Source organism: Anneissia japonica, unplaced genomic scaffold (genome assembly GCF_011630105.1).
Source record: "Anneissia japonica isolate Jap-2015-1 unplaced genomic scaffold, ASM1163010v1 scaffold1299_len84399_cov266, whole genome shotgun sequence".
NCBI lineage: Eukaryota > Metazoa > Echinodermata > Crinoidea > Comatulida > Comatulidae > Anneissia > Anneissia japonica.
Window position 1 is genome coordinate 67,216 of NW_022701429.1, and position 15,825 is coordinate 83,040.

The window sequence follows — 15,825 nt, forward strand, 5'->3', positions numbered from 1 at the left end:
CCTTGTAGGCCAACATTTTTACAATTCTAAATGTGCACAATTTCTACTATAAAGATTTATTCCTTTTGTATATTATTAAAACTCGTATATACTTCTGTTTGATATCTGCATGCATAGATTCCTGTTGTTTTTTTTTTCCTAATTTAAAGAAATTATAGTTAGTCAATTGAATTTTATTATTAAACAATAATTGTACAGAATTTGACACGGATAGAATTTTATAAACTCCAATGTTACGTTTAATCTTGCCATGGCGTCATGATAAATTATGTAAATCAACTTCATGTTTATGAAATAAAAATGCTAACTAATGTTTTGTGTGCTTCCTATCTCCTAGTCCTGTTTTATCGTAGACGGCAGTATTTCCACTCACAATAGTGTAGTCGGGCAATACTATTGCACAAAAGTGAAATTCAAAAACGAAGAAAAGGAAAAACCTCTTAATTGATTTTAAATGTAATGTACATGCAAAGAGACTAAAATAGAGTGACTGTTGTAAGTTTTTTGTTGTTTATGGTTTGAATATGTCAAAAGCTAATTAGTAGATAATAAATCATTATCTTTATAAATGTTAGTTTGCACGAAATATAAGCCGGCATGATTATGGTAAAATCAAGATAAATTTCAGAGAGTACTCATAGCCCTTTCTTTTTAATTCCCATATGTCAAAGCGAACGTCATAACCATTAGACCACGGATTCAATTTACCTTTGGCATATAATTAGCCATGTCGTTCGAATCCCGGTGGAGGCTGTGATTTTTTTCCCTTGTCAGATTTCTCGATTTTTCTTGTGGTTCCTTTATTTTTGTGTAGTTTTTACTTTAGCATACTACCTGATGTTTTCCATTTGTTTTTTTTTTTTGTTTTTTTTTTTTTTTTTTTGTTTTTTTTTTTCAAATTTTATTGTTTTGGTGTTTGTACTGTCAGTTTTTATATCTATATTTCTAGTTTTGTATTTTTATTGGAAGGAGCGAGCCCTGGTAGCGGTTTTAATCACTTGTTGGCTTGTCTCCTACATTTTGTATTTATATAGGCCTATGTGAGAAGTTTTTATTAAATAAATAAAATGAAAATAAATTCTTGTGGTTACTTTTCAATTTATATTATTGCATTTGTGCTTGCTGTTTCTTGGTTTTTCACATAAATGCGTTTAAATCACTTATATACAAGTAGGCTTCTAGTTCGAGATTCATCAAGCTGAATGCAGATGGTGTATCATGGTGTATCTATCTCTGGTAGTTTAGTCACGTGCGATAGTGCTAAAAAATCGTCGTATTTTCCTTTCTTTGATTATTCATATATAATTTGACAGTGTTAACGGCTATGTTGATTTATTATTATTTGTTACCGGTACTATTTATTTCAAGCCGTACTTAGGTGGGGGTGCGAAAGTGGGGCCGATCGAGATAACACCTCCCAGGGGGTCCGCGAAATTTTTGTTTTCTACTCTAGACGCCCGAAAATAACCTATGAGGCGTTTTGGGCGATCATTTTTTTTTTTCTTTTTTTTCTTTTTGAAATTTGTTTCTTTTTTTTTTTTTTGACTTTCCCAAAGTGGAGCCGGGCCATGAAAATCCGCCCCTGAAAACTTACGTTAAAAAATAGGTTAAAATACTTGTATGACTGGTCGACCGTGATTTATTAAATCTTATTATATTCTTGTATGCCAGAACAAACCGGGCTAAGCCATCTATCGATAGATTTAACTTGTGCTACCCTAACCCCCACCGGGTCTGGGTCTCTGCTATTGAAATGTTTATAACATATAGGCCTAATATAAAAATCAAGTCTGCTGTTTGACGTAATAAACACAATATAACAAATAGATAAACAATACTAGTGCTCAGAAACATTTTGTAATAATCACAATAACGAAAAGTTCCTTTATTTCAGTCGTGTGAAAAAAGTGTCTGATGGAACTCGAACCTTCAACGTCTCTCGCTGTTATCTAGTGAGTGTCATGCCAAGACCCACCTGTAAAAATTACTGCTTGTTTTCTTTTTGTAAAGCGCATTGAGATTTTTGCGGAATGCGCTATATAAGTATGGAATTATTATAGTGTTGGTGTTACGCTGTGCTGTATCTAGACTCATACCAGTCGGAAATAAACATGTACTGGACAGTATAATGGCATAATCAGTTCGTTGCGCGCTGATGATCGATGCCGAGTCTACTTACCGAATTTATCTATGAGGGCGCTATTAGCATGTCAGCTAGAAGAACTTGCAATTTTTTGTAATTTATATAAATTTTTATTGGAAATTGATTGGTTGAAATAATGAATATTCGATAGTTTGTAGGATCCTGAAAAAGATTTGATTTTTAATAAAGTATTTTGGAGGTTTCACAATGTCTACGAACAACCGTCGTTCTATAGCATCCCAATTTTTTGCTGAAGAAGATTCTGATACAAGCCAAGCTAACGCTAAACAGATTAGTACCGCAGACAAGGTCGGTTATGGCCGCATGGTCGATGGATGTTGTTTGATCATACATTCACTTGACATTAAGTGGCGCACTAAACACTATACATAGAACAATAGAAAACACTATTGTATTTAAAATCTAATTATAAGCATAGCCAAATTAATAATAATAATCATAATTTTGTTTTTTAATATATTCATGCCACACAAACAATTTAAAAACGCCCTGACTAGGCTAGGCCTAGGCCCTAGCTAGTAAGCCCTGACTAAGCTTCATTCCTACCAAAAATTGCCAAGGCTAGGCTAGGCATAGGCCCTTACAGCGTAGGTAGTAGAAAGGGAGAGGGGCCTAGGCCTAAGGAAGGAATGAGTAGGATGCCTGGTTTCGTATGGTTTTATGGCATCATACAATAATAATGGTTCTTTATGTCATTTATTTGTTCGACCGTACATATGCCTACATTAAAATGCACAAAAACAAGAAACAACAAAAAAGTATTTTATAAATATTTATAAAAGAATAATGATTGATTAAAACTTGGTTTTTAATTTTTTATTTTGTTTCAAAGGTTGTTGAATTGATCAATGAAACTCAGCTTTTGACCAAAGACTCGCAAAAGATAAACAATTTGAAGCAAGTGCAGGAGTTAATTGTCAATAAGGATCCTAATTTACTTGACAATTTTCTTGATGTAAGTACTGTACTTCGCATCTTAGCACTTTGAAGCTTGTGAATTTTCATCATGGGGCTTCACAGGAGAGGTAGATAGGGCTCAATAAAAATCACTTGTATTTTATTCTTCTATAGATTAAGTTTGTTTTAAGTTTGGGGCTGCTTATTGGCAACTGCAATTGCTGGGTACCTTCTTGGGGCTGCCATGTGCATGTCATATCCTTGTACAGTGGTGCAAAGTATTTTATAATTCACTCTGTTTTGGGACCTGTTCTGCATGAATCAATTTATGCTAGTAAAATATCCTAGGCTTAAAAATCTTCCTCCCTTGGTTGCCTAGTAGTCTGGTTAGAAATGTGTGAACTAGTTTGTTCTTTTTATTCGACATACAAATATAGCGTGTAGTGCCTCCTGTTAATGTAATCACAAATTATTTTACATTATAAATTATTCATCAGTTGATTTAATTCTCAAAGATTCTGTACAATCAGGGGCACAACCTTGCTCATAATGCCTGAGGAGAGTACCCCTTTTTGTTCAAATGTGAAAAGTACATTAATGGAAGTAAATAGTAAAATAAGTTACGAAAGTATAATAAATACTCCCAAGTATTGAAATACAAGCCATCATGTGTATTTCAATACTTGGAGTATGTAATATACTTGCTTATTTGAGATTAATCAGTGGACCTTTTGGTTAAAATAAGTTACTTTAGTATAGTATTGTCAAAGCCAATGATATACTCCGAAACTAGTTTTGCATCTTGAGTAAAGTTCAGTGATGTAATAACAGAATAATGTTTCTATTCAGTACCACTCTCCCCCCCCCCTTTCTTTTTAAAAAAAAGTGGATACACCACTGTGCTTTAACCTACCACATTTTCTCTTTCAAAATTATACTTACCAGTGAATTGTGTCCTACACATGACTTTTTTCCTCTACAGGAGGTTCTTCAGTTTCAGAATGACAAATCTGCAGATGTTAGGAAATTTGTAGTTGGCTTCATAGAGGAAGCCTGGTAAGTAACATTCGATATTATGTGTACACATTTTGGTCATTTTTCTAATACTAAATGTATTCACACAATTTTTTATAAATTAGGTAGCTCTAAAAAATAATTATGGTATGCTACACAAAATTATCTTTTTCAAATTTAGTAACATGTAAAATGTTATTCCAAAGATGTTTGTGTCTGGAGATTTAATAGGAATTATACATATAAAAGTAAATGGAACATGTAATAGTCTGGTAAACTTATGAAACACTGGTAGCACTTTATAAATTATAGACTAACTTCAATTATTTATTACACAAGCTTTCGCCAGCAGTCTATGCTGGCTTCATCAGGTCTAGTGATAGGAATGATGTAATTATGTTTAAAACTACAGTAGCTTGCACAGTACAATTTTAAAATGTAGCTTTACAATTAACCTACTATTAATATTTTTTAAAATTATAATTAAACATCTTATTGTATAACAATTCTTGTTATTTTTTCTTATTTGTTTCCTCAGTAAAAAGGACAATGAATTACTTGTTACTGTTGTAATGCACTTAAACATGATTTTAAGTGATCCGGCTCAGAATGTAGCAGTCCTCAAGAGGGTTATATTGTGCAATGCGCAACTCTACCGAGTGGCAATGAAGGTGAACAACTTGCCTTGCATTTATATTAGAATTAAGTCAGAATATTTTTTTTTTTTAAATATATGACAGAAGTGAACAGAAAACAAAAGAAATATTGTAACTTTTTTACATGTAATAATATTGAATAGATCTATTACAATTCATTAAAAAATTGTGATTATTATTATTATTATTTTTAATTATTTTAGTGGATTTTAAAATCAAAAACCATACAAGAGGAGAAGGAAGCCATGTGGCAGAATTTTAAAGATATGAAGTCCAAGATAAAGGCAATGTTAGATTCAGAAAATGATGGGTATGTTTAATCTAGTTTGTTTCTTGATTTAGTTTTTCTGTAATGGACTTCAACCCAACAATATGTCATTCCATGTCTAACAAGATGAGTGGTTGGTGCTGAGATACCCCTAATCAATGAGCTTAAGTTTCCCACATGTATTTGTCTCATTGGTCATTATAACAAAAATGCTCATATGCATTATGGCTCAACTGATAATACAAACTTCAATATTATTGTGATATAGTACTTAATATTTAGGGTGTTTATGTTGTGGCATGTATTTATCTGAATATTTTCTAATCCTTTGTCTTTTTTTTGTTAGTGTTCGTACACATGCCATTAAATTCATGGAGATGTTGATTGTTACATCATCTCCAAGAACTGCAGATTCAGATGTTCCAAAAAGAATGGAAAATGAGATATCCCTTGACCAGGTAGTTACCCTCTAACCTTGTCAGTTATGTTTTACCAGATAAATCCTTCCTTTTTTGGATAGTCTTCTACTTCCAACAAGTTGTTTGCCCTTCATGGCCAAGTATATTCTAACTGTGTGCCAAACGGACTAATTCCTTTGACACCTAGAATTCCAAGTGTAGTATTATCATGAAGTCAGTCATCTTGTTATCTCAATAGCCTGATTATAGTCTTTGCAGTCAGCTAGTCTTGTGTATTAATTATAGTAAACAGGTTTATTTGATCACCCACCGTAACAAATTTCTGTGGTTTCATTAATCAGATTCCTGAAGACCACCAAATTTTGAAGCACCGTTATATAAAGGCTGATGGACTGAACGGCATGGACCTGCTACTGAAACTGATGGCTACGCCAAGTATTACAAGGTAATGTTCAATCAACCATATCTAATCCAAGCTTGACTTGTTTCACCAAGTTTCACTAGGTAATGTTGAATCAACTAAGTCCATCCCAAGCATGTTTTGTTCCTTTTTCTCAACATCATTATTATTCAGCAAGTTCAGCAAGCAACAAGTTTGGTTTAAAGTCAGACTCCGGAGGAAGAAAATTTTTTGATATGTTGTTAATCTGAATTTTCTAAGACAGAAAAAAGTTGTTTGATCAAGAACTGGGGAACAGTGAATGAGATACAGATTTTTGAATATTTAAAAACTGGGGGAAAAAGGTGTAACATTTAACCGCCCCTTTTACCACAGTTTTTAAATATTCAAAAATCTGTATCTCATTCACCGTTACCCAGTTTTTCGTCAAACAACTTTTTTTTGTCTTAGAAAAATCTGTTCTACAACATATCAAAATTTTTTCCCCCTCCGTAACCTGACTTTAAAACTTATGTGTTTCCTGCAGAGCTTATGACGTTCGTCATTTGTAATGTTTAGCATATCAGATTCCAAATGGCGTTATTGTTCTGATAAAACTAGCGGCCATTAGAAAAGGGACTCCTCCTTCCTCTTTTCTAAAAGGTTCCCTAGCTTAAATATTGTTTTTTTATATTGTAGTGTGAATCTGATAGCGTGTATGGGGACAGTGACCTCCATCTGTAAGCAAAGACCTATGTTTATGAAAAATGTTACAGAAAGTTTAGAAGCTCTACATGGTAAGATTTATTTAACATAATGATTATTTGTTCTGTCATAGATAATAGTAATGTATTATGTGTTGTTAATTGATTTGACTCCAAAATACAATACATCTTCATTTATAATTCAAGAACTAAGAAACAGAAACAAGACTAATTCAGTATACTATGGAGAAGGTTAAGAAAGGATGATCCCCTATCCAAAGGATGATCCCCTATCTAAATCCATTTAAAATTTATTTAACAAACGGTCCCCAGTACATATACAAAGCATAGATATTGCTTTAATAATAGAAACAAATAATGACTGTAAAAACTAAGAACATTCTGCAGAGAACTGTCAATCAAAGAAACTACTTATATTGTAACTTGACAAAATTTAATTTTACAGCAAACCTGCCCCCAACGTTAGCCAAGTCTCAGGTCAGCAGTGTACGCAAGAATCTAAAACTTCACCTATTTTCTATACTACGGCATCCATCTTCAGAGACTTTTCATCCTCGCATTATAACACTCTTACAAGATCTCGGTGCAAGTGATCATGAGGTACGTCATAGATTTTCCCGCCATGAGAATTTTTTCAAACAATTGATATGGAAGTTTGAAGTTGATATGCTATGCTAACATATGATGTCATAATCATATCAAGCATAGCCATTCAATGAAAAGTTCCGTTTTCAGTTGTATGCAAAATAAGGTCTCTGGTAGGAAATGAACCTGGAACCTCTTGCTATCAAGAAGAGTGTCATACCATTAGACCACAAAGACCTATGGTATACAGTAGTCATAGATCTAATCCCCATACACTGTCTCTCAAATAACAGTACTAGGTATGTCAAACAACAAGTTACTCTTTTAAAATGTGTGCCTAATCCTCGCTATGTATTATCAAAATATTTCACCTCTAATCAAATCAATTTATCTGAGAAATACAGTTAAACTTGCCTAAGTCAAATAATTTCTAAGTCGATCTTATTTTACATGCTAAATTGTTGTGTTTTCCATTAATTAACTATCTGTAAGTCAAATTTTATTGAAGTGGAACAATTTTTCAATGGCATTTTGGATTCAATTAAGGCAAGTTCAACTGTAGTTAAAATTTATTGCTTTGATCTACATATTATGTTTAATCAAATTAATACATATTTATGGCTTTAAAAATTCAGGAGGATCTAGTGGCTCAAGTGAAAACTTCCGACAACCCTCGCAATTTGCAGTACCAAAAGGAATGAAGCGAATCAGACAATTTAAACTCTCAGAAGTGACAAAGCCTATCAGTGCCAGCCTGCAGGAAAGAATGATGACGATGGCATTACAACGAATACTGGATTCTGGGAGTAAGTGTTTTATTTTGCATTGGCATATTTATTCAAAATGTCCCACTAACAAGGTAGTACACAGCAGTCCCCAGAACACATCTTGGTCCATTTGGAGGATGTCCTACCTAAATGCATCATTCAAAGAACCAATCATTTTGTAGCATCATTATCATTATTGCTGCTGGTGTAGGTAGCAGCTTGACACAATAGGCTCAACTGGCGATAGCCAATGTTCGTGCCAAACTGCCGAGACCTTCACATAAATTTTGCTTTAGGTCCATCTGATAACTTTGTGTTTCAACTGGAGGACTGAAAAATAGATTTCAACAGTGCACCATTTTTTGGATGAAATGTTTTGGCTGTTGGTCCCATGTGCAAAATGCAATATGGCCCATGTGCATATTGAAGCATGCAGGACACTCTTACTAAAGGCTAGGGATTTTCACATGGTAGACTTCACCACCAGGATGTCCCACTGTTGTTGGTAATATTGCTATTATTAATATTTTGGGGTTTTTTTTTCAGAAAATCTTAAAGGACCAGCATCACAAGCTAGGAATAAAATGATTGTTCTTCTAACAACACAATTTGGAGGAGAACTAGTTAATGGTAAGGTATTAAATTTGTATGTAGCATTATTTACACTGTTTACAACTGTCACACTAACACACTACTTCTCTCTGTAAATATAATAGCCTTTTTTAGTATGGTAGGCATATTATCTGAAATCAAGCAGTTTTTAACTTTTGTTACATTTTCAGTGTTATATACTTAATAAATAAAAATAGTAAAATTAATAAGTAAATAAATAATAAACTTGTGTGCATTTCAGTTTTGCAAGATTACATATTGTCTGACCTTCGGGTACATATTGACCTGGCATTTGCGTGGTTGTACCAGGAGTATGCCAAGTACAGAGGCTATATGCTGCTTCTCGCGGATGAAATGCCCTCTCTTGAGCAATATGATTCACTACTTTGCAATATATTAGCGAGTTTATTGGTACGAGATGATCAAAGAGATGGGTAAGATTAACAAATCAAGATTATTTTTTTTTTTTTTTGGATAGTGTATAATACCAAATTGTATGTGTTATTCTGCTCATTGCATGCAGAATCAGTCGCACACAATGTGCAACCATTGCTTAACAATGTCCAACCATTGCTTAAAAATGGGCTTTGTTTTTGTAGGTAGCTTTGATCAGTAGGGTAAGAATGCTTTGATCTTTAGTTTATTTATAGCTATGTCACCTACTAGGGGTAATGTTTTGATTGGTCAAACACTTTTGGTCCTTGTGCATGTAAGCTTGCAACTGTGTATAATTTTTCATTCCTGATGATCACATAATTAATGTCGAAATATTGAATCCCGACATGATGGCGTGCATTTCAACACTTGGAGTATGTATTATACTATCTTATGTGCAACCATCTCATATTCTTTGGGAGTGTTCCTAGTTGTGCAGTTACCCAAGGAATTTTATTCTACTCATTATTCATGAGCTACCAAGTACTCATTTATACTCCTGGGTGGAGAGAGACAGACATAGTTGAAAAGAAATGTAATAAAAAGTAATAAATGCTATGCATTTACTAAACTTGTGTTTCTCTATGAAATAGTGTGTTTGCACGACTGGGCTTGGAGTCACCGCTTATCACACCAAATGCCTTGAAGATTATCAAACGATTCTGTGAACATGAGGTAAGGCATACATTCAAATATTTCTATACAGTATATTCAATTGTTCATTTAAAAATCATTCAAATAAGCAGTTTGAACCAATTAGTCAATTGATTTAGGGGGTATTTGCAGAGGCTACTGTACTTACGTATCTGTTAGTTTGCAAGGAAAATATGTTCTAATTTTTGGAATTGAAGCTTATGTAAGCTTAAGTTAGCATTGCATTTTAGCACCACAATCATTGTGTGTATCTTTAAGTTCTATTGAATTCTTCACACCCATAAAGCCACAGTTGTGGCATAAGCTTATGTTACATTAATAAGTTAGCCTTGCACTTTCTTACTTAGCTCATTCTTTCAGATTTTAAAAATGGTTGACTTTCTTTCCTGCCAGGTTCATTTTTTTGTTGGTTTGCAAACACTACGTGATATTATACTAAAGAGACCTGCAAACATGGAACGGTATCTGGACAATATGCTGGAACTCACATGGAATGAAAAGATTGAAGTTAGATCCCAGGCAACACAATATGTCAAGAGGTTCTATGAGAAGCCCGACATGAGGCAGCACATTGAAGTATCGCATGATATATATTTATTTTTTAGATATATACTTAGATGTATATATTTATTTATAAGTCACTTACAAGTCACTTATAATCAAGTAATTTTGTACATTATAGTAAATATAAGCCTTAGTAGCCATTTTTTCTTATAGTGTACTGAAAACCAGACTATAATTGCATATTAATTGAACCATATGTTAGGTAGGTGACACATTATCTAAACCCAGTTTGTTAGGTGATGTCCTTATTGAAATCAAAATACATAGAATAAGGTCCATATATGAAATACGCACAGTAAGAGCATTAGATTAACCAATATTAAGCTCATTCACTGCCTATTTCTTTTTTTCATAATCATATATCAAATATACACATATTAAGTACAAAAAATAGATGAAGCACCAGATGAAATACAGCTCATGGAGCCTGTCAGGTGGTATTTAAGAATATATTCTCAGTTTGAGGTCATTGCTGAAAAATGCAAGGAAATAGTCATAATAAGCAGTCCTACATGCATGCATCCTTCTCCTTGAATTCATTCATCACTCTCATGTATCCATGCATCCATTCATCCATTCATTTGTGCACACATGTTTTCCATACAATAATCTCTAATCATCAATTCCCAATGCAAACACTGGCTTTCGGTTGTTGTCAATTTAGTAACAACAAAATATGTGCATTGCGTATGTGAATGTATCCACTCTGTTTTTAATAAAACAGTTAGGCCTAGCTTAAATGTGATCATTAAGATTGTTGTAATTTTGTTAAGATATATTTCTGTCTAATTATAATGATTTCTTACTATAGTATATATTTTAGTAAAGGACATATGGAAATTCTTCTATTTTATATCAGAATTATGCAACTAAAAGCCTGCGACACTTGAAAAGTGAGAAGCCACCAGCAAGCCTAGTCCTCACCTTATCGTCACCAGAGCAGCGAGTTGAAGCAAGTAAAACATGGACTGAAGACACTGCCAAAATATGTCTCAATGTATATCTGGCCCTTCTACCTATTAACCATAAGCTAATCCATGAGTGAGCATAACTTTTTCAATATTTTCTTTGCTGTGTTTTTTAATTTGGAGTAGTAATGTACCATGGTTAAGTTGGTAAATTTAGTTAATTGTTTAAATAGGTTTATATTATTTAAAGTAAGGTAACCATATTGTATGATGCCAGCTTTTAATACATGAAAATTACATGTCACATGACACCCTGAGACATACACACATTCATGTCTTTCAACAGATAATATTTTATCAGACATTATATGATAGACCAATATTAAGTCCACTTTATTAAAGTGACAAATTTGTGTGATGTGCCCATATGTCGGCATGATGATATCATGTACACCTAAATATGGACATATATTTATTTGTCGCATAAAAAGTTGATAGTGTGGCCAGACCTTAAAAGTTCTAGGTTAAATCCTGACAAATATTTCAGCTCAGACATCTAAAAACAGTACCATACACATAAAGATTTTTGTGGGTCCATTAACCACATTGCATTGTTAATTAAATAACCTTGATGTAATGTAGTTAGATTTATATAACGTTTGATCGTAAGAGAATCAAGTTTAATTACAGATTGGCTACTGTGTATGTGGCGGCATCAGCAACAATCAAACGTGTCGTTTTACGTAACCTTGAAAGTCCTGTACGTGGCATGGGCATGTCATCACCAGAGCTCTTAACACTCTTAGAAACATCACCCAAAGGTGCTGAGACTCTCATCACCAGAATGCTACATATACTCACTGATAAAGGTAAGGAAGGCTAGTATCAGTCTTGGTTTTAAACTACTGTATTTACAAATATTGTTAGAAGGTTTGAAATGGCAAATGCGGTACACATCTGTTTACTAATAGTAGTTATAAACAAAGTTATTCAAGTAGTCCCATAATTTTCTTTCCTAGGCTACCTTGCTTATTTTTTCATGCCTTCAGTCCCAGGCCTTCTGGTGTAATCATTTGGTGTACTTTAATTTTTTTTTGTTTTTTGTTTTTTTTAGTAGACCCATATACTTAGAGTCAGTTTTGTTAATTCTTTTTATAGTTTTGTTTCTTTTATTTTGTCCTTTATAATTCACAATGCATTTAATGGCCATTGAATAAGTCTGAATCTAGTATCATCTTTATTTCCAACAATTTTTGTTGTTTTGCCATCACTCTTTCATTTAATTATAGTATATTTGTGTTTTTCTTTGTTAACTTTGGTGAGATTTTTTATATGTCTGCATTGCTCTTTTTCTATAAACCAAGAAGGCCCACTTCAAGCTCTGTGGGGAATTGTACTTCCTGATTATCTACTATTGACCTAAGTAAATGTTTATATACAGTACTGTACATTTAAAAGCATTGTGCATACCTGTATACTGTTGCACTGGTGTGTGAGATTGAAAGGATACATATAAATGCTAATATTGCTTTTAATTTCAGTGCCGCCATCTCAGGACCTTGTCAGGAGAGTGCGTGATTTGTACCAGAAACGCGTACCTGATGTGCGTTTCCTAATCCCCGTCTTGATTGGCCTTGAGAAGGTATGTATATATTACACAATAATGATTATATAACTGTAATTTGAGGTCATCGATCAATCATTTGAAATTTAACACAATCTGATCTTATGTAGGAATGTGTGTGCATAGAACAAGATTGTTGTTTTTTATTGTAATTTGAGGCAGTGAGCTTTCTTAGTATGATTATAGACTACTTGTTAATGGTGAACATAGGCTATTCTTACTGTTGTATTCTGCATTTGATACAATGAAACTGTTTATTGTAAACACAGGTTATCTTTTACTGAGAATTTTGTTTCATAATTATGCACTTCTTATGTTCCAGAGTGAAGTAATGGCAGCTCTTCCTAAACTTATAAAACTGAATCCAAACGTAGTTAAAGAAGTCTTCCACCGATTACTTATGAGTCACCAGGAAGGGGGCCTTGGTCAGAGCCCCCTCACACCTGCTGAACTTCTTGTAGCTTTGCACAACCTCGACATGTCAAAGTGTGACATGAAGTCTGTTATTAAAGGTAAATTGATTATTTATTTGGTGTAGGAGTCCAGCTAATAGGAGTGTTCTTCGTTTGTGCCTTTGAAATGTCTCACATAATTAATACAAAAATTCAGTACACACTGCAGAGGATCTTGCATATGAGAGCCAATCTAAATATTTTATTTAACACTGAGGGCCACAAGCAATCTTATGTTGGAAATTTGACCTTTCCAATGTGCTTTCATTATATACACAGGCTTTAATAGCTAGTATTTCTAAAATTGTCATTTTGCTATTTAGTATTATAATTATACCTGCATTGCATGTTTACAAGCCTGTATTTTTAGTTTTTTATGCTGTTTTGCAAGTTAAATGAATATATAAATGGGAAACTACTGATAAAACGATGATTGTATAGATATAGATATAACAAATTTGATTGGTTGTTGGGTTGTTGATTGATTGATTGATTGATTGATTGACCAATCATAAAGGTTATGAAAATAATTTTCCAATTGCATTTTTGTACTCTATTATTAGCTACAAGTTTGTGCTTCAGTCAGAAGAATATCTACACCCAGGAGGTGTTGGCAGTTGTAATGCAGCAACTGATGGAACAGACCCCGATCCCTACCCTCTTGATGCGGACAGTGATCCAGTCCCTGAGCATGTACCCCCGTCTCATTGGTTTCGCAATGAATATTTTGCAGCGGTTAATAGTGAAGCAAGTGTGGCGGTACCCTAAAGTCTGGGAAGGCTTTATCAAGTGTTGTGAGGTACAGCTTCAAAATGGAATATATTTGCCTGTATACTGGATTTCATAAACTGGTAGTTTGGCTAAGTGCTCAGCTTGCATTACCTGATTTAATGATTCAGCCTTTGAGTGACTTTAAGCTTTTTCTTGTCACTTTTCCCCACGTCTCTTGTTATAATTTCCCACCAGCATTATGCATATCACTTTTTTATTACTTTTTTATTTATACCAAATTCTCTATATTACTTTTACCTTGTTTCACAGCTCAAATTAGGGATAAACTTTTATTCCACAAGTTGATGCTACAGTAATTAAAACCAGTAGAATGTTAAGCATTATACAACGTAACTGTTATTTTAAGAATGTTATTTTAGTTTATAAATGTGGTGGGCCATACTATTCTATAAGCAGTAAGCAAGTATGAGTAGCACTTTAAAACTAGTTGAGAGTTTTATTAACACAAGTGTTTGTGTACAAAGTACGCTTCTTCTTTAGGTGAATAGTTCACTTACATAATACGTTGCTTGTAATCATCTCCTTAATTGTCTTTCCTAAATTATGTGCTCTTTATTTGTTCATTTTGTTTGTTTCTGCTGTAAGTGTCTTCTCTCTCTTGTTTCTAAAGTACAAATTTTGGATTTAGTGATGTTATTTTTTGCATATTATTATGTTTTGTGATAATGTTAATGCTACTAATATGGTTCTATATCTATAGATATATTTGCACAGAGGACAATTATATTGATTTTTTTTGACTGACTGACAAAATCCTAAGATTGTCTTCGTTTTCCATGTGCCTCTTGTCATTATTGTTGATAGTAGGATTTCCCGCTGATAAAAATATGAACAATATTGAGTAAAGGCAACTTGATTTCTTGCTTCGAATAAGGCATCCATTCATAGAAGTCATATGAAGATAAGCCTACCTGAGAGTAACTCTAGGGTGGTCAAGACCAGGACATATCTCTGACTTTAAATTGAACAAAGATTGAATTACGTTAATTATAGAACAAGTATACCATGACTAACCCATAAACAATTATAATTAAAAACTTAATAAATGTACTGTATGTGTAAGTAATCTGTTGAAATTATGAATAAAATAACGGAAAGAATAAAGGAAGAATTGGAAAGAAACCCGGAGCAGCTGAAATATATACCAAAAATATATACAATATTAATCAATATGTCATTATTGAAGTACGTTTTTGGAAAAATTTGAAGGCACTAATCGTCAAAGGTCACGGTGCCGGGAGCCTACACATTTCATAATTCAAAATCAAATATACATTATTGAGTGGAGGTTTCCCACAGTTGAATGAGAATATTATTAAATAAAAATAATAAAAAAAATTTAGTTAGTGTTGGTTTAGTGTTGGGAAAAACCTTCCAAGTTAAAGTTTATAAAAGATGTTTGTGGATTTTTGAAAGGCACCTTTCACTTAATTGTCAGATACAAAATTAATCATGCAAATTGTGCATCCCACTCAAGTCCCTGTCAAGTATTTCTAGTCATGCATATATTATAACAAATTTAGAAAATGTTTTTTTTTTCAAGTATTTCTATTGATGAGTTTAATATAATAAATTTAGCAAATGTTTTACCTTTGTTGCAGCGCACCAAACCCCAATCATTCCAAGTGTTACTTCAGTTACCACCAAGCCAGCTGACACTTATGTTTGAGACCAGTCCAGATCTTCGACTGCCATTACTAGAACATGTCAAATCTTTTACACCACACCAGGTAAGTATGTTGAAACACAGGGAACTGTTCCCCTTTGTACTACTCTGTTTGTTGTTTTCTTTTGCATCTGTACACCTTCATTCCCCCTCTGCACTTCTCCATTCCCCTCTCACCACTTCATACCACCTCTGTTATCCATCTCTACCATTCTGTATGTGCTCTATACCCATCCATTGCTCG

General features: G+C 33.4%; 1 protein-coding gene across 1 annotated transcript; it reads left to right on the forward strand.

The window, feature by feature from the left end:
- Positions 1–2,203: 2,203 nt before the first annotated feature.
- LOC117103545 (symplekin-like) lies at positions 2,204–15,645 on the forward strand (the record flags this gene model as incomplete). Its single annotated transcript, XM_033244115.1, is given in 21 exon segments — positions 2,204–2,452; positions 2,997–3,119; positions 4,044–4,117; positions 4,614–4,746; positions 4,935–5,041; positions 5,346–5,457; positions 5,760–5,863; positions 6,497–6,594; positions 6,968–7,122; positions 7,394–7,406; positions 7,743–7,913; positions 8,421–8,504; positions 8,728–8,920; positions 9,515–9,596; positions 9,969–10,151; positions 10,999–11,180; positions 11,738–11,916; positions 12,589–12,689; positions 12,994–13,183; positions 13,687–13,922; positions 15,517–15,645. Coding segments are annotated over 21 exon segments (2,751 nt in total), but the record flags the coding sequence as incomplete, so codon positions are not given.
- Positions 15,646–15,825: the final 180 nt, after the last annotated feature.